The 24762-nt window shown below is 42.2% G+C and overlaps 3 protein-coding genes and 1 non-coding gene across 4 annotated transcripts; 2 read left to right on the plus strand and 2 right to left on the minus strand.

Moving 5' to 3' along the window:
* The first annotated feature begins 231 nt into the window (after nt 1-231).
* Nucleotides 232-1928, plus strand: LOC146578254 (E3 ubiquitin-protein ligase TRIM21-like). The gene has a single exon (XM_085268576.1). It carries the CDS (start codon nt 243-245, stop codon nt 1890-1892), a length of 1650 nt encoding a protein of 549 aa, XP_085124702.1. The 5' UTR covers nt 232-242; the 3' UTR covers nt 1893-1928.
* Nucleotides 1929-4664: 2736 nt separating this feature from the next.
* Nucleotides 4665-11488, plus strand: LOC146578255 (uncharacterized). Its single transcript, XM_085267788.1, has 8 exons — nt 4665-4715; nt 7852-7984; nt 8125-8166; nt 8246-8512; nt 8593-8832; nt 8922-9143; nt 9306-9431; nt 11451-11488. The coding sequence occupies exons 1-8, from the start codon at nt 4665-4667 to the stop codon at nt 11486-11488; spliced, it is 1119 nt and encodes a 372-aa protein (XP_085123914.1).
* Nucleotides 11489-13825: 2337 nt separating this feature from the next.
* On the minus strand, nt 13826-13897 carry trnap-agg (transfer RNA proline (anticodon AGG)). The gene has a single exon. It is a non-coding gene; the product is annotated as a tRNA-Pro (tRNA).
* Nucleotides 13898-15048: 1151 nt separating this feature from the next.
* Nucleotides 15049-24087, minus strand: LOC146578257 (uncharacterized). The gene is made up of 7 exons (XM_085268635.1): nt 23945-24087; nt 21496-21856; nt 21306-21391; nt 20675-20998; nt 19706-20038; nt 16376-16705; nt 15049-16208 (listed from the first exon to the last, which is right to left on the minus strand). The coding sequence occupies exons 1-7, from the start codon at nt 23979-23981 to the stop codon at nt 15775-15777; spliced, it is 1905 nt and encodes a 634-aa protein (XP_085124761.1). The 5' UTR covers nt 23982-24087; the 3' UTR covers nt 15049-15774.
* Between the last annotated feature and the right edge of the window lie 675 nt (nt 24088-24762).

A 24762-nucleotide genomic window follows, 5' to 3' on the forward strand; every position in this document is an offset into this window, starting at 1 on the left:
GTCCCTTTGACGATAAGAGGTTGCAGGGGAGGGAGTTCTTCTAAAAGTGCAGTATTCATTCCTTGGTCCGTGTTGAGGATGAGGTGAAGAAGCTTCTGTGATGAGTAGAAACTTAAAGAAGTCCAGACGCTTTTCTCTCCAAGCTCCTCAGACTACTGACGCTTGTTTCTCTCGTTGTAAAATGAAATTTAAAGTGAATTTTGAATCAAATGTTTCTCTTCTTTCTCCCTCAGAGTGCAGACATGTCTGCTGCCAGCAATCTGCGATCTGAAGATCAGTTTCTGTGCTCCATCTGTCTGGATGTGTTCACTGATCCAGTCACTACATCATGTGGACACAACTTCTGCAAAACCTGCATCAGTCAGCACTGGGACACTGATGGCAGAAAGAAGTGTCCTATGTGTAACAGAGTGTTCAAGAGACAACCTGAACTAGACATCAACACTTTGTTCTCTGAGATGGTTGCTCAGTTCAGACGTGAAGCTCAGCAGAAAGCCAGCAGCAGCAGCTCAGAGCAACAAGCTGCCAAACCAGGAGAAGTTCCCTGTGACGTCTGCACTGGAACCAGACTGAAGGCCCTGAAGTCCTGCCTGGTGTGTCAGACCTCCTACTGTCAGACTCACCTGGAGCCTCATCTGATACTGAAAGGCCTGAAAAAACATCAGCTGGTTGATGCTGTGGAGAACCTGGAAGGCAGGATGTGCACGAAGCACGATAAACTCCTGGAGCTGTTCTGTAAGACCGACCAGACATGTGTCTGCATGCTCTGCTCTGTTTTAGACCACAAGAACCACGAGGTTGTTCCTCTGAGAGAAGAATATGAAGGAAAGAAGGCAGAGCTGGAGAAGACAGAGGCTGAGATTCAGCAGATGATCCAGAAGAGACGACTGAAGATTCAGGAGATCACAGAGTCGGTGAAGATGAGTAAAGATGCTGCAGACAGACAGAAAGCAGAAGGTGTTCAGGTCCTCACGGCTCTGATGGAGTCTGTTGAGAGACGCCTGAAGGAGCTCATGAAGGAGATCGAAGACAAACAGGAAGCTACAGAGAAACAGGCTGAAGGTCTCATCAAAGATCTGGAACAGGAAATCTCTGAGCTGATGGAGAGAAGCTCTGAGGTGGAGCAGCTCTCACGCTCTGAAGACCACCTCCACCTCCTCCAAAGCTTCTCCTCCCTGAAAGCTGCTCCACCCAGCAAGGACTGGACAGAGGTCAGAGTTCATCCACCATCATATGAGGGGACTGTGGGGAGAGCTGTGGCTCAGCTGGAGGAGACAATCAGGAAACTCATGAAGAAGAAGCTGTTTGAGGCTGAGCTGCAGAGGGTGCAGCAGCATGAGGTGGATGTGACTCTGGATCCTGATACAGCTCATCCTGATCTCATCCTGTCTGATGATGGAAAACAAGTTTATCATAGTGATGTGAGGAAGAAACTTCCAGACAACCCAGAGAGATTTTCTCAGTGTCCTTGTGTTTTAGGAGAGCAGAGTTTCTCTTCAGGCAGATTTTACTTTGAGGTTCAGGTTAAAGGAAAGACTGACTGGACTTTAGGAGTGGCCACAGAGTCGATCAACAGGAAGGGAAAAATCACACTGAGACCTCAGTATGGTTTCTGGACTGTAGTGCTGAGAAAAGGAAATGAGTACAAAGCTTGTGCTTCCCCTCTCGTCCCCCTCTGTCTCCATCCTGGTCCTGAGAAGGTGGGGGTGTTTGTGGATTATGAGGAGGGTCTGGTCTCCTTTTATGATGTAGGTGCTGCAGCTCTGATCTACTCCTTTACTGGCTGCTCCTTCACTCACAAACTCCACCCATACTTCAGTCCCAGTCCTAATGATGGAGGTAAAAACTCTGCACCTCTGATCATCTGTCCTGTCAATCAAACTGATCAATGACTGATTTTATTGGATGAATGATTGATTTTTCTTGAAGGGAACAAATGAACATATTGAGTGTAAATCCTCTACAGTCTCCATGTTTCTATAGAATCTGATCATCAGGACTCTGATTCACACTTTGATTCTCATGGAGTTTGATTTGAACAGAAGAAAAGTTGAATCAGGAAATGTTCCCACTGATGGAGACTCGAGCTGAAGAGCAAATATCAGAGAACAAATGTCCAAAAGCTTCATTTCCAATAAAGTTTGTTCAATGCTTTGAGTGAATCCAGACTCATGTGTGGCTGTTATACGGAGCATCAGAGTCCAGCTGAGTTATGTTGGATACAAACTGCTTATTTTGGCTCTGTGAGGAGTTTTGTTCACTGAAAACTGATGAGACGGATAATATTCAAAGAACTCTGTAGAGATTCATGCATCCATGTTCTCCACCTGCAGGTGTGGAGGAGAAAGGTGGAGCACAGACTGCTGCATCCTTCCAGTCACATCATTTTGATGATTATATTTGCATGTTGTGATGATTTGGGTTAAAGACAAACAGAGTTGAACGGCTGCAGTCACAGCATGAAGACGATGCTGAAGCTGAGCTGTCAGTGAACATGTTTCACTGTGATTTGATTTGAAGAATAGAAAGTGTGTGTGGCTGCTGACAGCTGCAGTCTCTGCTAGTCTGCATAACACACACACAACTTTCCCCCTGAGGCAACGATGCAGCAACAACACAACAGCTGCAGACACACACACACTGTTAAAGAACACTTTACTGTTTAAGGCAGAATTCCTCAGTAACAATGATTTGAGTCTACTGTGTCTACTGTGGTTTCCAACATACAATCTACTGAAACATGTTTTTCTTTCTGCCGTACAAACTATTTGATCACAACATCTTTGCTTTTTTCCTCCAATCGTTTATTCTGATTATTTTATTTAGTTTAACTAAGAAAAGCTTAAAATTTAACTCTTAACCTGATTTAAACGTTTAATTTCTCATTAACTCAGACTTTTAATTTATTTCCTTGTTTAATGTATTATTTCTTTATCCTTGTTTAAGTTTTGCCGATCCTTTCTGTGTAACCTGTTTAATCTGACCTTTGACCCTTTAATTTTAACTTAACAGTACTCTTGTTTTGACCTTTGACCTCTTTATTCCTTAGAACCAAAAAACCCTTTTATCTGATATTTTCACCTTATTGATTGATTATATATATCTATTATATTTTCTCACCTTATTTTGACCTTTGACCTATGTCCTTGTTAGCCTTGATCTTCCTTCATCAAACGTGAAATTTCTTTCACCTTTGAACTTAAAGCTTAAATCAAACCTTTGTTAAAAAGCTTCTTACCAACTTGTAATTCCAACTCTCTGCATTAAACACGTATCTTATCATATAAACACTGGATCACTGAGAGAACTTTAGGCAGAACCAAATGAAGCAGCTGACCTCGTCAAACTCACAGCGACAGTAACTGACAGTGAATTATTTTAATCTTCTTCATTGTATTTGTTAGAAACATTTATTTTCCTTTAATTGGACTTTGGTTAAGTTCAATCCGATGTATTAAGCGACCTTTGAGGTGAAGTGCAGCTGCGAAGAACGCTACGGCAGGCAATGAGGTGCGTTTAATGTCGCTCTGTTAATTTGAGCGTCCATAAATTGAATGTCTTATTTTTTCTTACTTTATTATTGCTAATTTATTGGAGAATTTGGCCATTTAATTAAGATAGATTTTATGTTGTTGGTGGTAAAGATCTGGATGGATGCTTTATTCTGTGTTTCTATTTTTCAGTTTTACTTTTCAAGACTTGGTGAATTGCCTTTTTCTACTTTTTGTTTAGTTTTGTTAAAATTAGCAGCAGTGAGAAGTGTTGTTGTCGTTCTTGAATATATTTGATGTAGCCCATACTGTTAAGGTAAGTGTCATGTTTTTAGTTGTTAGTCTGATGAAGAATCTTTTACTTTTCTCCAAAAGTTGATTGTGTTTATCTGGACATAGTGTTTTTCAGGTCCAGCTGAATGCAGGTTTCCCCAGTCTTATACGTGTCAGGAGCATCAGCACAGCTGAAATGCATTTTTCCTAAGCACCGCGTCTCTGTGGCTTTTAAACCCCAAAACACGCTAAAACAAAAATGGGTCCACCCCAAGGATGGGGTCCCCCGGTGTAGTAACCTCGTTTCTTTGAACATCGACGTTCATTCAGGAAACCACAGCTGCTAGTTGCACTCACCACACGTTTTTCTAATCTGCCCTTTATGTAGCCTTCACTTCCTTTAATAAGAGCAAATTTTCCACTATAAACACAGAGTCTAACAAAAGACTGGAGACTGTTTTGGTCATTTCCCTCAGAGTTTGTATGTTTTGTTGTTTTTCTGGTGATGAGCTTCAAACAGCAGCAGATTGAGACTCAAATAGAACCTAATAAAATCAGTGAAGCTATTCATTGCTCATGTCATCCATCAGGGAGTTACTTTAATATCATTACATTGTTTGCTTTTAGTAAATGTGGAAATTGAATATGAATTCATTTTATGTTTTTCTTTTCTTTTTTATTTCTTAATACCTAACTGCTGCACCTGTACTGCCCGTATCTCTGCAGATATACTGTATAGCCACTCAAAACTGATGTTCAGATAGAGGGTGGGAGCCGCCTGTTTTCTCTCTCCACTATAATCCCTGACAATTTTATTAGTTTGGGCGACCTTTACATGTAGGTTGTTGGGATCACAGCAGAGTTAGAACAGAGGGGACATGGTGTTTGTTAAATGTCCGAATGGCCCAGGTGGAAGAAGCTGTTAGTGAATCTGGAGATGTGGGACCTGAGGTACCAACATACAACACTGTAAAAAATGACAGATGCCACCAAAGAGTCACAGAAGGTCTTCAAAGCGCTCCCTGGACTCCAAATGACCTCAGCCGCCTCAGCAACTGCGTTTTCTAAGGACAGCGCTAGCAAACGCTCTCCGCTTGCGAGTGAAAAAGAAAAAGCACCACTTCCCTTCCTTATTCATGTTGAAGTGTACCATGTCCACCAATCAAAAAATGATATGGCAACATGAGGCGTTTGGTTGTTTAGGAAGAGGGAGAAGTTTTAGGAGTGACACCAATGAGAGAGAGCGAAAGAAAGAGAGAGAGCAAGTTTTCACATGTGAGAGATTAGTGACGTTTAGTGTGTTTGGAGGCTGTAATTAGTGTGTTATGCAGTTATTGGGTTTTTGTGAGTTATACTAGTGAATGTCACAGGTGCTCCTGCTGTCAGACCTTGTGGTGTTCTCCTCTGTTTTATAGTGGACAGGACCTATTTTTTGGGAGTTGCATGAATACTTTGTGTGCCTTCTTATTTGATGCAACACACCTGATTGTTCTGTAAATAGTTTGAAATGATTGTGCAAAAAATCTGAGGCCTTGGCTGCATTTTGGGGTAAATAGCAACATTTTACTTTGTTGTTTGCATCATTTTTAAAAATGTATAATTTCTATTTGCATTTCAAGTTATGAAAGGTATTCATTAAACATGTTTATGTTTTAACTGTTTTCCACTCGGACTATACAAGAGGTTCAAGATACTATTACATATGGAGAGAACTCCACACCGGGTGTAGGCTTGCATAACTAAGAAACAATTTGAGGCAATTTTGTGGAGTTTGAGGTTGGACTCAGCTGCACATGTGTGCTTAAGCCGATCGATGGCTGCAGCCTCTGTGGGAACTGAAATCAGCCCGTCATCGATGCAGAAGTGTCTCTCGACAAAGTGTCTTGTGTCTGCTCCAAAGTTCGTCTCGCCTTCCCAGGTGGCTCGTCATAGGTAATAGATGGTTACTACTGGTGACAGGCTATTACCAAAAGTATGCACCCGGGCGTGGTCTTCCTGCACTTTGTCACATGAGTAGAAGTAATCAACAACTTTTTATTCATTTTTATTCTTATGAGCACGAGAGAGAGGGGGGGGGGCAGGTACACAGTCACTAAAGATAAATAGCACAGCATTTAGTTGAATAGACGTTAAAAGAGAAGGTGTTTCAACAGCTGTTGTCTGCACTCTTGACACAGGAGAACAGAAGACTTCACCACCAGGACCTCCCCACCAACTGGGTGTCACCAACTTTCTCACAACACCTAACTGTAGTGATGGCCAAATGAAGCTTTCCGAAGCACTGAAGCTTGTATTGAAAAACGGTTCATTACTCGAAGCTTTTCAACACAGTCCTCTCCGGTGACATCTGGTGGTGAAAACTTTGAAGAGCAGCTTGAATCTGCAAAATAAAACGGACTGCTCAATCATCACTGCTCACTCAAGAGTGGAGTTCTCTCTGATATTGGGCCACCGTTCCGTTGCTTTGAACATGTAATTGGTTTTGTTTTCTCGATTGGGGGGCTGAAAAAAATGTAATGCGTATTTGCGTAATACATTTTGATCAATAAACTTTCCCTATTTAAACATGCACTATGGTGGCCTTTCTTTGCTCATAACTCCTTGATGTTGGTAAATACAATAAGTGAGCAATATATATAATATACATATGAGAATGCACAGCACATTATGGAGTATGCCCCTGCTGTGGATTCCTGCCTCCATCTACTTGTCGTTTAATCACTGGACAGCTGGACAGGTTCATACAAAATATTAGATGAGGCCAATTGTCCTATACATATTTTTGACCTAGGGGTGGGATTGATTGTGAACTGGAAAGGGAAAATGCTTAGGGGGCTGAGTACGGCTGCATCGTCACTGATTTGTAGAATCATTTTGATTCGATACAGGATCCGATTTGATTGGAATCTGGAAAGTTTTGCCTCAGTCAGAAATATTACAATTCTGGTCATTTAACAGTATATATCCATAATTTCGTATCTATTAAAAGAAAGCTGACACATGTGAGACTTAATTAGAGATGTAAACAGAGAGTTATGAAACCTGCAGCTGCAGAAGCCAGCGAAGAAAAAAGAGGCAAACACAGCGCGGACCCGACGACACATCAAAATCTGACTCTGACGCGTCGGGTCCGCGCTCTGTGTTCACGTTTGTATGCAGAATCCGTAAACCTGCTCCCAGTTACTGTTTTAGCTGCATGGTGTTTGACGACATGTTGTGAGGTTTAACCTGAGATGCTGGCGTTTCAGGCATAATAACGTTAATTTACAAATCGACACGGGATTGTAATGAATCAATATCACTTTATTCAATTTAGCATGGATTGTAATCAGAAAGGCGATAATCAAAACCCACCCCTAATCAAGAACTTGCAAAGTAAAAACATGATCTATGTCAGGTAGCCCTTTTGTTATTTACATTTAAAAAGAGGATTAGTGTTACTGTGCGCTGGCTGAGTCTGTTTCTTTTCTTAGAAATAGTTTCTCCTGCCCTGGAGAAAATCCACTTGCATGGAACAGAAGAGGCTGTGGAGTGCAGGAACTACACTGCAAGTTGGTAGATATGCAGGTATTCCTGGGTCCTGCAGACTATCACCTAAAAACAATAAACAAAATGATTTTCTAAACTGTAGCAATGTAATGTACGTATAGTGTCAAATACATTTTTGTAGTCTTCATCAGCTTTAATTCACATGGAAGTGTTCCTGAAGTCATATGCTGTAATGATATTTACATTATGAAAACATGATTTTGGACATTTCAAGTTTTTCACTTCAGCAGATAAAATGAATTGAGCAAAATCAACTCAAAATATTCCCACACGCCAGAACGTCCTCTCTTCCTCGCTGGCTCCATATCTGTCAGTGGAATGATCACCTCGTCGCTCTCTGTCACCATCAACACACTCCACGAATCCCGTGGATGATTCACTTCCTTATATCCGTTTGAATCAGGTACCGAAGCAGTTACGTGCGTAATGAAGCTTCGGACGTCACTGGTCACGTGACTTTTGCCAAACGAAGCAAGCCTCGACACAGTGCTTCTGAACCAGTGTGTTGTTTTTTTCGACACACGCTCCGGAGTGTCAGCTTCAAGCGGGCCATCACTACCTAACTGTGACCTACACAGATAACCAGTGTGCAGCTTTGAAATATAACATCCAGAGTCTATGTGACAAATGGCTAAACAAGTGCCATCATAGCAGGGTGAAGGGTGAACATGGTAACATAGAAGATGCTCTCCCAGGCCTATTACTGCCTTCTGGTCATAATTTCCACTCTCTTTCAGTGACCTCTCACCTTTAATATCCTATGACCTTCATTGACCTCTGACTTTCAGTGACCTCTGACCTCCTGTTGCAGGTGTGTGTGTGCTGCTGCTGTCTGCACTGACTGTTTGTGCAGGTGAGTAGATGAAGTGCACCATGGTCCAGGACAAACACTGAGTGTAAACACTGATAGAAACTGTCCGTCTGTCCTCCAGTCTCTCTGAGCGTCAGTCCAAACCTTCAGCAGTTCTTCACAGCAGCCTCAGTGTCTCTGACATGTGAAGGTCAGCTGGGCTCTGATGGATGGACGGTGAAGAGGGACACAGGAAGTGGGACTGAGTCATGTGGAGCAGGTGGGCGGGGCTTCGGGAGGTTCAATGGTTCATCCTGTTTGTTTGATGAGTTCGAGCCAATCAGTGGAGTTTACTGGTGTAAAGGTGAAGCTGGAGAGAAGAGTGAAGAAGTCAACATCACTGTATCAGGTAATGAAGTCATTCATTTCATCAGACTAACAGCACACTGTTATACCACCTCTACATCACTCTGTGGGTCTTTTCTTCAGATAAACATGTGATCCTGGAGATCCCTGCACTTCCTGTGAGGACAGGAAGTGATGTCACTCTACGCTGTAAGAAGAAAACTGGTGGCACAGCTGCAGCTTATTTCTACTGTAATGGACGTCTTGTTGGACCTAAATCAGAGAAAAACATCACCATTAACGTGCAGCAGTCTGATGAAGGTCTCTACTGGTGTTCTACTGATGAGTTTGGATCATCTCCTCAGAGCTTTCTGAGGGTCAGAGGTCAGAACACTGACATCACTTCCTGTTTAAAGCCAATCTGCTGAGCTGATGATAAACTGACTGAACCAGCTTCCTCATCTCTCCTGCAGGTCCTTCAACCACAGCCTTGTTTACAACAACAAAAGAAGCAACAACAACCATAACGTCACTGACAAACGCTCATATCTCCTCTTCTTCTACCCTTCTTTCTCCTCCCCCTTCTCCCTCTCCCCCCTCCTCCCTCATATTCCCAATTGTAGCTGCTATAGGTTCCCTGGTGCTATTGGTTCTGGTTCTGTTTGTACTTCATCTTCTGTGGAAGAAACGCACAGGTATGGCGTCTGTCTCAAATTTTCATCCAAAGTCATCGTGTTGGACACATCAAGACAGCCTCCATCAGCGTTTCTATTTTTAGAACACTTAGAAAGTAGATTCAGACTAAAACTCCACAGACACAAATACTAGTATTCTTTCAGATCACTTCATCTTTGCAGGGAGATACCAGTCAGCTCCAGTAAATGATGTCACCTATGCTGAGGTCACCAGTAGAGCCTGGACCAATAAGACTCCAGCCAGCGAACCTGAAGTACTTTACTCCAGTCTGAGGACAAACACTGCAGGTACACATTCACCTGTGTTCTAGCGAGGGACATCAATGAGAGATAAACCCAAAAGTAGTTTTCATTGGGCTTGTAAAATGTGGTCAGTGAAACAATGAGAATCTTCTTCTCAAATTTATCAAACTAGTGTTTTGAAAGTGGGACCTGAATACAGGTGCAGTTCACTCTTCAGGTTCCTGTTTCCTCAGTAAAACCTGTCACTGGTTTCATAATTAAAGCTGTACTGTGGTTTCGTTGGTCAGTTCAGTGTTTATAACATGAGGCAGTCAGCAGAGAGAGACGTGGCACTGAGACAGGAAATTCTGCAGCTTAAACAGATGTGATCGGTGTTTGATGGGAGTAAATTCAGGTTTGTGTGTATGACACAGTGTAACAGGAGCTGTCGGCCTGAACTGAAGATTAAAAATAATCTGAGCGGATTTGGTTTGTTTTTAATCCAGATGTATCTTTTCAAAAATAAATCGGAGAAGCACACGTTGGACAGTTTAATAAAAATACTCTACAAACCAGCAAACCAGCAAAATTAGGAAAATAACAACCAGTACAAGGTGAGAATGTACTGCTCGCGTTCTGACTCTAATCTGAGGAGCAAAAACACATTTTAAGACATTATTTAAAGACAGGCAGCGAGTGGGCTGAACTAACAAGGGCAGGGTGATGCTTCCACAGTTTAGGCTACAGCTGAAAAAGCCCAGTCAGCTCTCACTTTGAGTCACGTTTTTGGGACTAGCAGGAGAAGCTAGTTCAGTGACCACATTATTTCTTTTATTGCCATGTAAATCTGAGGGTTATACACAGTAGTAGCAGTAATCAGATGTAAAAGCACATAAATAGTGAAGTCACCTGAGTCAGTAGTTCATATTTCCCGGAGTCGAGCGTTCATTCACCCACATCAAAACAGGTGCTGCTGGTGTGGTTAACTGCTGAGAGAAGCTCTCTGTGACGGAGCTTCTTTGTTGAGATCAGTGGGAAATGATCAAAGGTAAAACACATAAACCATGAAGTGTTTTATGTGTTTAAGATCAGTCTAGCAGCTATTTGAATGTTGTGGACTCTGTAGAGATAAACAGTGTCTGAGAGTAGAGAGAGTGCATGTCAGCAGATACCGGTGCTGAGATACAGGACTGAACAAAGGAAGATGTAAAGTTACCACACAGCAAAAGATGTTCTTAACTTTGTTTCTTGTCTTCATCTCTTTGTGTGACTAGTGTTTAAAGTGAAACAAAATGAGTTCTTTTTCAGAGAGAGATTCATGAAGCCCCTCACAACGTCTTCATAAGAATTAAGATTTCTCTGCAGGATTATTATTAAATGAAAACAATATATATTTGAATTCAGTTCAGCAGGCAAACAGGGTTGATGGGAAATCCAAGTTCAGTGAGTTGTAAATAAAACCCGGATATTCAGTCACTCATTGGCATGTTCTTGTCTTGATGATGTCATCCCAAAAACACACATGACCAATGCTGACATCATCACTCAGACCCCTGAGGACACAGGTAGGGAGGCTGCACCTATATGACTCATGTCCCAGTGTTATTACATGCTGAACTATCGGGGCGACTGTGGTTCAGTGGATTGGGAAGCTCCTCTGTAACTGGAAGGTCGCCGGTTTGATCCCTCCTGCTCTCTCTCTGTCCTGGTGGTTGTGTCCTATGGCAAGACACTTCCCCTACCGCCTACTGGTGATGGCCAGAGGGGCCGATGGTGCGATATGGCAGCCTCGCTTCTGTCAGTCTGCCCCCGGGCAGCTGTGGCTACAACTGTAGCTGCCTCCACCAGTGTGTGAGAGTGACTGTGGAACTGTACTTTGGGTGCCTAGAAAAGTGTTATATAAATGCAATCCATCATTAACTTTTTTCTCTTTAAGCTTCAGTTTAAAAATTAGCTTTAAAGTTTCGTATATTTGTTACATACATATACATTTTAATTAGGTTTTAAAGTTGGTAGGACAATAAATGCCTCACCCTTCTAGTGACCTGCACCATGACTGCACACTCAACTGTCCCATTTTTACAGAAGCTAAAGGAACCACAGACACCACAGAAGAAGTGTAAACAGGAAGCTGAGGACAGACCTGCAGACTTCCTGTGGACAGTCTCACTCTGTCAGTCACCATGGGAACATTTACAGGCAGTCATCAGCTTCCTCCTTTCTTCATTCACTCCCATTCATTCACACAGTGATGTCATTGTGGGAGCAAGTTCCTCCTGAGCAACCAGGATTGACGGGGAACTAAAGAAATCAACCTGCTGCTGGTTTGAGTCTGTGCAGCTTGAACTCTGACAAAGGTCTACTGCGAGGTGAAGAGTCGTCACTTTCAGGAGCTGCTTCCATCATTTCAAACTGATCAATACTCTGAACTTATGAACACTCATGTTTGACACAGAGTGTCCTGTGATGGTCCTCAGTCTTTGAGCTAGTTTTTGTGTTTGTTATGGACTATGTGTTTATTTGTTCTCTTGTTTCAATGACCTTTGTTCTGGTTCTATATTGGTGTCTCTTGAGCTCAGGTTCCCTTATTTGTCAGAGTCGTCATTATTTATATTTCTTATTCTCTATTTCTTGTTGTTCATGTTTATTTCCTTCGTGTCCAGTCTGTGCCAGCCTCTTCTCTGTGTTTTGTTATTCTTTCAGTCTCCCCGCCATAAAGCTGCCTCTTTTAGCCGACCCCTTTGTTTCCAAGTCCTGCATTTGGGTCTTGCCTCTGCCTGCCACACAGCTGTTCATGACAGGCACAGAAAACGATTTTGAGCCTAGAAGTAATAAATGCATGAACTTGTTTTTCAGCATCACTCTGAGACAGGATATTTCTAATTTTAGAGATGTTGCTCAGATGGAAGAAAGCAGTCCTACATATTTGTTTAATATGTGCATTAAAGGACATGTCCTGGTTAAAAATGACTGGTTTCATCTCAAGGCTGGCCAGTTGGACAGGAAACAAAACAAGATGTTATTTACATATGAGCATCACACTTTACCTGAAATACACAAAGAATCTTTCTAATAATAGAAAACAGTTTCAAACCTGCAGGATTAAAGTGATGAAAGTTTGTGATTTAAATTTGTCTCATAAACGTCCAAAACCTGCTGAAGGTTCAGTTCAGTTAGTATCTGTAACATGACGACTGAACATGAAGGCAGACGACCTGTTTTCATCAAACAGGAAACCACAGCGGCTGTGTTTCGCATCGCTACTTCTGACTGGGTCTGTTATGTAGACGATGTTTCCTCTATTAAGAACAAATTTTCCACTGTGTGGACAGAGTCGATAATCGTCCTGTGTCTCTCAGAGTTTCATTGTTTGGTTTTCAGTCTAAATGTTGCCATCAGTCACTGTCAGTTTGGGCACCGAACCTTAAACACGCATGTCAACAATAAATCTACATTAGTAATGCATAAACAGCAAACCAGCAGGATCTCTCTGTGCACTGTGAACACTGACTGAGGCTCATGTGATGCAGTGGGTTGTCTTCTAAATGTGTCTTCTTGTCTGCATGCTGAAGTATTCTTAGGCAAGATACTGAACCCCAAATTTCTTCTGACGCCTCCATCCAAACGTGAGTGTCTGATAAAGGTGCTTAGAAAGCAGTGTGTGAATAGCTGAGTCTTGAGTGCTCAGCTGGATTAGAGCAGTAGCAGCAGTTCGTTTACACAAACAACCAGTCGCTTACATCTATAAATGATGATCAGTGAAATGCCATCACTCGTGGTTGAAGCGTTTCTTATGTAGAGCCGGAAAATAAACCACAAGCTTGAACACTATTTTTACTGACCTTTATCTGTGTAGCCTTCCTGTATTGAGCTTGGCAAGGACTAAAATAATTTCCCAGCATTATTTTTCTAACTAATTGTTTTTTTGCTTTAGTTACACTCCAAATAACAGCTGACATTTCAGACTTTTGCTGTAATCAAATTTGTAAACTTGTATTTAAGTTGGTAGATAATGTGTGCATAATGCACTGAACTAGATTCTTTTGTGATAGTAAAGTATTAATTGTTACTGATGTTCAATCTTGGTCCCTTTGTGCAAAAGGAAGAAATGTATGTGCATTTTTCCACATGCATTATGTTAATGTTGTGTCAAAGAGTTACACATTTATAATATTTGATAGATAGCTGTGTATTTTTGTAGTTCTGTGCACAAGTTTGGATTGAACCCTCTGATTTAATCTAAAATAATACTCTGTGTTCTTTTGTTAGGCCAACATGAAAGACAAATAATTATCTTCAAAAAACTTGTTGGAGAATTAAAATTGTAAGAAATGGAAATCAGATCTCTCAGCTACATCTGTGTGAGGTACTATGGGAACGTGTGATTTCAGGCTGTAGATTTCTAAGAGGTTTCGTTAGTAGATGTAGGAGGTTACCCTGTAACTCTACAGACGTGAGGTGGGCTCGTCCAGGATTTGAACCCGGGACCTCTCGCACCCTAAGCAAGAATCATACCCCTAGACCAACGAGCCACATGAACATCTTCACCAACTTCTTTTCTGAAAGTCACACATCAGAGCACGTAGCTGAAGCTGAATATATGAAACATTGTCTTGAAAGCTGCCAGTCAAAAGTCTGGAAACACATCGCCGTGGTTTTTCCACATTGTGGACACAAACAGTTTCAGGACATCAGCTCAGAGCAACGGTCATTTTAAAGAACTTGCCTCATTCAACCAGACAAGCACTGGTTTCTATGCTTTAGTGCTTTCTAGCTAAGATATGCTAACATTCATTCTTTGCATCAGAGAGCAACTTGGGGTGTTAATCTACCAACTCAGGAGGTAAAGCAGATCATTTCCCAGTTGGAAAATTGATGGGATCATTTCCTGGATGCTCCAGTCTGCGTATCCATGGACAAGTCATCTTTTCATTTCCAGTCAATTTTATTCATATAGCGACCAATCACAATAACAACCACCTTTATATTGTAAGGTAGACCCTACAGAGAAAAACCGAACAATCATATGATCATCTGACCAGACCATATTTCACTGGCTTCTCTAAATGTTCAGCAAACTTTAAAAGCTCTTCATCATGCTTTTTCTTCAGCAATGGCACCATGGATGGTGACCTACATGCCATGCCTTCTTGAAACAATTATACCTGCTGATTCCAGGTTTTTCTGTAGCACCTTGGCTCTTCAACGACTCTTCTGATCATTATTATATATGGTGAAATGATGTTCTTTCTACCTCTGCATTAAGAACCCAACAGTGCTCACTAGAACCTCCAGTAGTTTAGAACCAATACCTTCAGTATGTTTTGCAACAATACGGTTGTGAAGGTTTTGAGACAGCTCACTGGTTTTACCCATCATGAGATGTTTCTTTTGTGACACTTTGGTAATGACACAGATCTTTATAGGTCATCAGTTGGGACTGAACCTGCTAATATTAATTTGTAATAACTGTCAGGATGGCTTTCAATTATTGATAAATTTCATTTGCCATGAATCATGATTTCCTATGTCTCATTGCACCTTCCTTTTCTTCCTTTTGTTTTTCTCTGTTATTTCTCATTATCACACGTTAACCCCTGACCTGAACTTTCAAAGGTGAGTGATAAAACATTAATTGAATTACAATATTATCCAAAGAACAGAAGTAAATACAAAATGCAGTTTCTAAATAAATGTGTTTATTATTAAGGGGAAAAACCCAAACCTAGATGAACATGTCAGAAAAAGCTATTGCCCCCTGAATTTAATAAATAACTGCAACCAAGCATTTGTAACAACCTGCAATAAATCTTTAACAGCACTGTGGAGGATTTTCAGCCCACTCACTGTTGCAGAATTGTTGTAATTTAGCCACATTGCTGGGTTTTCAAGCATGAACCACCTTTTTAAGGTCATGTCACAGCATATAAATCAGATTCAGGTAAGAACTTTGACTTATTTGGGTGTTTTGCATAATTATCCGGCTGCAGAAACCAAGTGCGCTTCAGGGCAGATGAGAACGGATGGCCAGATAGTCTCCTAAAGAATTGTTTCTTTAAAGGTCAAAGGTCAGTATGAAAATATAAGTTTGTCTCTTGTTGTCTGTCCCTGTCTGACTGTCTTGTCTCTGCAGGGAGAGTTCAGGTCCAGGATCAAACAGGGGACATCAGGAACAGAAGCAGCTCCATTGATCCGACTCCTCTGATGGCTGATCAATCAGTTTGATCTGTGCTTAGTTTAGGATCAGCTTTTAGTTCAAGTTAAAATCAAAGTCCCTTTCTCATGACTACACTTTAAGAAAGGGACTGGAGCACACCAGCCTGCGTGGCAGAGTTCCAAGACTTTTGGGGAAAAAGACCCTGGACTGATGAGTGTGTGTCATTACACACTGCATTTCAGAAAAGGAAGCTCATACCAACAGTAAAATATGGTGGTGATAGTCTGATAGTCTGAGGCTGTTTTCCTGCCTCGGGACCTGCAAGACTTGCCTCCCTAAATGGAACCATGAATTCGGCCCTCTTAATAGCACCGTGGTCTCTCTTGAAATGCATTTTTCTTTGCTGCAGACATTACAGATGTATTCTCCACTGTCTCTCTCTGTGGGCTGTTTCAGGGTCAGACTGAGGTCTCCAGTTTTCAGCAGGTCTTCATTCATCTTCGTTCGGTCTCTGTAATCCTGGTGCTGTTTGTGAGGCTGGTCAGAGCCGTTCTTATACACGTGAACCCTCCTGTATTCAGGTTCTTTACGTTCCCACACCACTGTAGCATCTTCAGGCAGGTTTTGTGTGGTTGTGAAGGGCAGCTGGACAGACTCCGCCCCCTCCTCCACCTCCAGCAGACAGTCTGAGAGGACAACAAACACAACATGAGCTGTACAGACAGCAGTGAATCTAGAAAACACCTTATTAAGCTTCTTTATGCTGCAGTCTGATATTTACATTTAATTATTGTTATTGTCATTTTTTAAACAAATACACTGTAACAAATATTTCATAGGTATTTGCACTGACTCATCACTCTCAGCAGAACTGTTTTCTTTCTCTTGATCCCTTTCCCCTCAACTCTGCAGATGTACTTTCCAGTGTCTCTGTCTGTGGGGAGTTTCAGGGTCAGACTGAGGTCTCCAGTTTTCAGTGAGTCGTCTGTCATTTCGTTTCGCTCTCTGTAAAACTGGTCTCGTGCGTCAGGCTGGTCAGAGCCGGCGTGATATTTGTGAACAGTCATCGGTGGTTCAGGTTCATAGCGCCACCACTCCACTTCAGCATCTGCAGGCAGGTTTTCTGTGGTTGTGAAGGGCAGCTGGACAGACTCCGCCCCCTCCTCCCCGTCCACCTGACAGACTGAGAGGACAACAAACACAACATGACACAGCAGCAGTTTTATTCAATGATTCCAAAGAGAGCTTTAATATTCAATTTTAAGCTCAAACTATGATATTTGTCTTTGCTTGTGTTGATTTCCTAAAGATGAAATATACTACACTCATTTAATTCAGGATTAATGTATTTTATTGGTTGTTCTTCATTTCTTTTGAATTGTTGCCTTCAGTCCACTTTAGTAGGATTTGAGTGGGACTGCTCACAAAGAAAGAACGAGTCTCTAATTTTTATGGTAGTTTGATTTTAATAAAGGGAGACAAATTATCACCTCGCCTCTGTCGGTGCGCCCCAGGGTGGCTGTGGCTACACTGTAGCTGCCATCACCAGTGTGTGACTGTGTGTGTGAATGGGTGGATGACTGAATGTAGTGTAAAGCGCTTTGGGGTCCTTAGAGACTGAGTAAAGCGCTATATAAATACAGGCCATTTACCATTTATTAACAAAAAAATCCAAAAAAGAAAGATTACATAAAAAGTGTAAATTCATCTGTATATCATTGAGTGAAACACATATTTGGACCCTTAAACTTACCCAAAACTACAATCTGTGTGTTCATGTAACACACAGATTGCGATCAATCAAATCAATGAAGTACAGATACTCCTGATCTCAACACATTTTGGGTATAAAGTATCTATTGTATTGTATCAGTACAATCTATTTTGGTAACTAGTTACAAGAAAGTGGAGCATATAATGACAAGATGACAAGTAATGACTTTATTGGATCTTACACCAGTTTACCCAGAGCACTTCACTGTGGGATGCTAATCATACAAGGTCTTAAATGATCAGGCCCATCTTATCTTAATCACCTTGTAGTACCATATCACCCTATTAGAGCACTTCGCTCTCGCTCTGCAGGCCTACTTGTTGTTCCTAGAGTATTTAAAAGTAGAATGGGAGGCAGAGCCTTCAGTTTTCAGGCCCCTCTTCTGTGGAACCAGCTTCCAGTTTGGATTCAGGAGACAGACATTATCTCTACTTTTAAGATTAGGCTTCAAACTTTCCTTTTTGCTAAAGCACATAGTTAGGGCTGGACCAGGTGACCCTGAATCCTCCCTTAGTTATGCTGCAATAGGTGTAGTCTGCCGGGGAGTCCCTAGAGTGTGACCAATTAGGTCCTAGAACTGAAGAAGCTTCTCGGATGAGAGGTGAAACATCTTCAAGCAACTTAAAGAAGTCCAGATGTTTTTCCTTTCCACACTCCTTAGACTACGATGACCTGGATCACTGAGAAGCTTCACAGACAAGATCCAAACTACAACTCACATTTGATAAATGTCATCATTAATTCCACTTTTAAAAAGAACCTCTGTAACTTTGCTCTGCTTCCCTTCTGTCATGGTCCATGGTCCTGTGTCTGTGGAATGCGTGATGCTTGGGTAGCCACACCCCCGGGCTGGGCCATCACCAGCACACCTGCTCTCCATCACGGTGACTACACGGAGATCTACTTAACCCGGCGCTGACAGATGCTCCACGCCAGTCCGTTAGTCACCACCACAGTGGTAACCAGACTTCCACGAAAAGCGTGCATTCTCTTCTGGATTGGAACTGTGTTTTACCTGCCTACTTCTGTCCAGGTTTCTACTCGGCGTCTGCTACCTGCCTGTCCTCCGGCTCAACTGGATCTCGCGGTGCTCACCTGGCCCATTCGCTATTCCCACGGACTTCCTGCCCCACGGACTGCCACACTTCCCTCCCGAGCTCCCACGGTCCCGTTCTATCGTAAGCCCCTACTCTAACTCAGTCCAGATGTGTTTTCCCCGCTTCCCGGCTCCCTAGTAATCATCTCCCCTTTCTGTTGCAGCCTCCCACCATCCCGATCCCGGCTTCCTCGTGTCATTGTTTCCCCGGGTTTTTAGTTTCTTGCTTTGCTCCCTAGTTTCCCCAGGTCGCCTTTCGTTGGTACAATAAAGTGTTTTTTCTGTTAGCGCGGAGTCTGCGCCTGGATCCTTTCGTGCCCGCGCACCACGGCCCATGACAACTTCAGCAGCATCAGGTAATGTTCATATGTCGATTCATGGTTTTCTACAGTTTTTGATCTACTGCAGAATATTTTTAAGGTTATCTGCTATAAAACGACAGACCAGGAAAATCTCCTTCATGTTTTTCTGTGTTTTATCCTCAGTTACTCTGACACAAAGACATCTGCTGTGATGCTCACAATTGTGATGAAGTCTCACATGTATCGGTGCTGATAAATGATCAAAATTATAATATTTCTGACTGTCTGAGGCTAAATTGAATCAAATCGGGACCTCGTGAATCGGAATCAAAGGGATTATAGAAATCAGTGATGATACCCAGCCCTAGTGAGCAGCCTGGGCCTGACAGAGTGGATGTAGGTGTGGGTAATAAGGAAAGATGAAAAGAACTACTGATAACTTTTTTGTTAAGTTAAAGTCTGATCCGTCTGAAATTCATAGCCAGCTCTGACACGGAGCCATTGATCTCTGAATGCTGTAAAAGCAGCAGTGTATCCAGGAAACACATTATACGTGATAAATGCACTGCCCGAGTGTCCCCTCTCCCCACTGCCTTTCAGCAGCATGCAACAGCAAACAGGTCGTCAGAGGAGCCGAGATGATGATTGTGTTGATTGTGGTTGTGATGATGTGTTAATACACTAATACACCTCTCTGAATGTTATAATTAGTCATTAATAACCTCTGCCTCTCTACCACAGCACGTGTGTTTATCAGCCATCGTTTTGTTGGAATGGGTCAGAAATGGCCGCCCCAGTCCTGGTTCTGACGGAGGTTTCTTCCTGTTAAAACTGAGTTTTTCCTCCCACTATCACCAAAGCACTTACCCATAGTGGGCTCATATGATTGTTGGGTTTTTCTCTGTTTTCTCTGTATTATTGAAGGAACTACCTTATAATATAAAGTGCCTTGACGCAGTTGTTGTTGTGATTTGGTGCTGTATAAATAACTGACTTAAATTCATTTCTGACCTTTGACTCGAAGCCTCACTTCTCTCTTCAGCAGGATGTTTCCCTCGCTGCTGTAGGCGGTGCAGGTGTAGACTTCGTTGTCTCTGTCTGTGGGGTATCTCAGGGTCAGACTGAGGTCTCCAGTTTTCAGCAGGTCTTCATTCATCTTCGTTCGGTCTCTGTAAAAGTGGTCTTGTTCTTCAGGCTGGTCAGAGCCGTTCTCATTCACGTGGACCTTTGTGGTCCGGATGTAAATGCAGGTCCACTCCACTTTACTGCCTTTAAGCAGGTGAAGTTTGGTTTTACAGGGCAGCTGTACAGACTCGACCCCCTGCTCCACCTCCACCAGGGGGACTGAAAGGAGAAAAAATACCACAATGAGCTGAACACAGCATCATCAGCACTGAGAACATTTTGTTTGGATGAAGTGAAACATCTGCACTGAAAACTGGCTGCAGCCTGGGATTTGTCCCATTGCTCCACTGAGGAAACGTTAATATACCATCATGTGAGCTTGCCTACTTAATATTTCCTTTGAATTTTCTCTCTACATGCAGATTAATATGAACTTTTGTTAAATAAGCTATTATTCTGGGCTATGCAGGCCCAGACAAAGCGTGCAGCATTTTAATGAGGTTGTTTAATGTGGAATAGAAGAAATAGAAGAAGCTCGTGTGAGTTTCCTTAAGAAAACATCTGATCCTTAAAATCCTGGTGCTTTCAGGCTGACATTGACTCAAAAACATTATCATTATAATATTTTCATTCTAAATCATTTTATAAATTTCTCTGAAACTCCTCAATTTCTTGGACTTGTGTCACATCTTCAGTTTGAGCTGATAAAAAAGTAATGGTTGAAAAACCTAACTTAATAGATCTTACTGTAGCTCACTCATCAAGTCCTGTTCACCTCAGGGACAGATTATCAGTGTGGTCACCAAGCTCTTTAATTCATGACTCACATCTTCATCTTCTGTCTACAGCACTCACCTCTGACGTAGAGCTTCACTTGTTTCTTCTTTAGGATGTTTCCCCCCCTGTAGACGGTGCAGGTGTAGGTGAGTGCGTCTCTGTTTGTCGGGTATTTCAGAGTCAGGCTGAGGTCCACAGCTATCTGCAGGTTTTTCCTCATCATTGTTCGATTTCTGTAAAACCAGTGCTGTTTTTCAAGGTGGTCAGAGCCGTTTTTAAAGACGTGCACTATCCTGTTGGAGCTGTCAGTCCACTCTACAGTTACATCTTCATGTCGGTAAACTGTGGTTATAAAGGGCAGCTGAACAGACTCCACCCCCGAATCCACATCCACCTGTGAGACTGTGAAGTAAGAAAAACAAATAATGATTTGTGCACGCAGTCTGTCAAAGCCCCCATGTTTGACATGTAAAGTGTGTGAGGGGAGCCTGTTCTGCAAAATGCGCTGGAGGATTCCTTAAGAACATGAAACATGGGGAAACACTGGTTTGTGTTTTATTGAAAGAAAGGAGACAATTAAAACCACCTATTAACATAACTAATAGATTAAGAAGAAGAAAAAACACTACAAGTCAAGTAAAATAAATCTGAGGTTTAGGGATGATTCAGATTATTCACAATGCAAACACGTCACACATACACAACATACCTTTCTTAAAATAGCCTCTGAAGTGAACTCCAACACCCACGATGACAGCTGCAACTACAGCCAGGACACCCAGAGCCACTGGGACACTGATGGGAACTTATAACACAATGAAAACATGAACATTACATGATGTTAACATAAAATGATTAACACTCTGTGACACTACATGTGATTTTGAATCTCTTTGCACTGACCTCCACCTTTGACCCGCTGAACCTGCAGTTCCACTCTTGACTGACCCAGTTCTACTCCAAACTTACGGACGGTGCAGGTGTAGCTGCCGCTGTCAGACAGCTGAAGCTTTTTCAGAGTGAGACTGAGGTCTCCGGTTTCCAGAGCGTCAGGATTCATCGATGTTCGGCCGCTGAACTGCTCATTTTGGTTCTGGAGGTCATCGCCTTCTCGTCGACGCAGGTGCACTGTGGAGGGATTGAGGTCATAGCGACTCCACACAGCTGTGGATTCTTTTTCTTCAAAAGTAGGATACTCACAGGGCAGGAGAACAAACTCCGCCCCCTCTAGTACCTCTACACCTGAGGCACACTGGGAAACTGAGGACACAGACATAGACAAAGACCTTATTGATCCCACATAAAAATAGAAAAAATAAATAATAAAAAGATTCAATGGTTACTATGTGCAGAAAAATACAACAAGATGTTTTATGTGCACATAAAGTGAAGGCAGTGATAGTTATACACACATATTTATAAACAGTGTTCATCCTGTTTATAATGTTACAGCCTGGCTTCTGTCGGGATGAAGGACCTGTGATAGCGCTCCATCCAGATGGTGCAAAATGCAGCTGCTCGCATTTTAACAAGAACTGGGGAATTTGAGCACATTAACCCTGTTCTGAGATCTCTGCATTGGCTACCTTGTCAGGTTCGAGCAGATTTTAAGGTCCTGCTGCTCACCTACAAGGCTTTAAACGGGCTGGCACTTTCATACCTCTCCGACCTTTTACATCTTTACGTTCCATCCCATGCTCTCCGATCTCAGGACTCTGGCCTTCTAAAGGTTCCTAGAGCCAGAAAAAAGACAATTGGAGAGCTTTTTCTTTTTATGCCCCGTTTCTGTGGAACAACCTCCCTCAAGATGTTAGGCAGGCATGCTCTGTGGAGGTTTTTAAAACTAAGCTGAAGACACATTTGTTCATCTTATCTTACAAGTCTTAATTCTATGGCTTTTAGTTTTTAAATTCTTACTGTTTTTAACTTGTATTGTGTCTTTTACCTGTATTGCTATGTATCGCTTTTATTATTATTATTTTTTTATCTTTTTAGTTTTAAATAGTTGTACAGCACTTTGTTTGAAAGCGCTTTATAAATAAAGTTATTATTATTATTATTATCCACAGTCTCCATCCACAGTCTCCATCCACAGTCTCCGTCCACAGTCTCCATCCACAGTCTCCTTCCACAGTCTCCGTCCACAGTCTCCATCCACAGTCTCCTTCCACAGTCTCCTTCCACAGTCTCCGTCCACAGTCTCCTTCCACAGTCTCCTTCCACAGTCTCCGTCCACAGTCTCCATCCACAGTCTCCGTCCACAGTCTCCATCCACAGTCTCTATCCACAGTCTCCTTCCACAGTCTCCATCCACAGTCTCCGTCCACAGTCTCCATCCACAGTCTCCTTCCACAGTCTCCATCCACAGTCTCCTTCCACAGTCTCCATCCACAGTCTCCATCCACAGTCTCCGTCCACAGTCTCCGTCCACAGTCTCCTTCCACAGTCTCCTTCCACAGTCTCATGCAGGGATGAGAGATGTTGTGCATAATAGCCCACCCACCTCCTTTATGGGGTCTAGGGGACTGTCCAGGACAGAGCTGGCCCTCTTCACCAGGCTATTTAGCCGTTACCTGCCCCTCTCTCTGCTGCCGCCTCCACAGCAGAGCTCTGGATAAAAGATTGCAGACATCCTCAGTAATGTCCTGCAGACTTCAGTCCAGGTTATTGTTACTGTTAAGGTGAACACCCAGCAGCTTGTACGTGGTGACCACCTCCATGCCCAAACTTTGGATGAGGTGTGGTTTGCTCGGGAGGTTGACCACCACCTGCTCCGTCTGATCATTTGCCTCAGATGCACATCCAAGGATGGCTGTATCAACGGATTCAGTTTATCTGCCCACCAGTGACAGATGTGGATTCTACATCCTCAAAGACTATTTCCAAGACGTTTCTCCTGTCTATAATAATGCCGTGTGTGTGTGTGTGTTTACCTTTGCTGTTTTTATATTTTGTCTGTCATCTCTCCCCCTTGCCTGTGATATTTTACCCACTGACTGTCTTACTGTTCAGAACTCAGGCCTGGATTACAGCTGGACTTCAGCTTCAGTGTGTTTGTGTTTGAGTCCCGTCATTGTTTTAAAAGAAATGAGAGGACTACAGTTCAGTTTTTTCTCATTTACATACTTCTTATGGTAAAAGTCTGGTGCAAACATACACTTGGTCCTAAAACAGAAACAATTCTCTCTTTTGGCTTTAACTATGCGAGAATAACCTGCGGCATTTGAGAACTTATCTTCCTGATCAACATGCACAAACCTGTCTGACTGTTTCTGTAAGCAAAACCAGTGTGTGTGTGCTTGTGTAAATATGTGTGTGTGTCATAAGTTTAAAAGAAACTTTTCTTACCGTACAGGAGGATCAAAAACAAATCCAAAATCTTCATGTTGCTATACAGAGAGTAGACATCTACAAAGTTAATCTTCAACCTGAACCGACTAAGAGATTAAATAATCCTGCCAAGAAGCCAAAGGTGTTTTCTGGCTGCTCTCCATGTCACACATCACACCTGTGGATTGCTTTCATTCAGGAAGAGGAAACACTTCTTTAAAAGCAGGAGGAGGAGGAGTGTTCACAAAAGCCTCAGCCAGTAAAGAAGAAACTGTTTGAATGAAAGAAGCATTCATTAGAGTAAAAACCTAAATAACCTATTTGCACATTTAAAAACTTCCTGCTTCAAATCTGTGATTTTAATCTGTTATGCATAACTTTAATCATGACACTTTTTCAACATGAAACACTAAAATTAAATGTTTCCAGTTTTGGATCTGTTGATTCCCACTCTCTTTTAACTATTTTCCCACCATCTAAGTGCATCTAAGCACAGCTGGGATTGATCTTTATTTTCACTTCTCTTTAAATGTAACTTTTAATCATAAATATTATAGGATAGATTTAAATTCTAGTTACAAAACTGAAGAAAACAGCAAAAACAACAACAAAAAATCTACTTCCATTCACATGTAATACATGTACAGCCCACCAGAGGGAGTGATACTCAAATCAAACACAGCAAAGGCTGATGGTGACCAGTGGGAGTTCATTCAGTAACAGAAAGGAACTGAGTGGGTAACACTTCATAATGGCCACTGTTATTTAACTGTGAATTATAGGTGTTAATTTAACTTTACCATACTGTATGACACCATCTTTATTTATAAAGCCCT

This window comes from Mchenga conophoros, linkage group LG3 (genome assembly GCF_057382185.1).
Source record: "Mchenga conophoros isolate Kocher_MC1m ecotype Shallow Benthic linkage group LG3, M_conophoros_male_GT1.1, whole genome shotgun sequence".
NCBI classification, from domain to species: Eukaryota; Metazoa; Chordata; class Actinopteri; order Cichliformes; family Cichlidae; genus Mchenga; species Mchenga conophoros.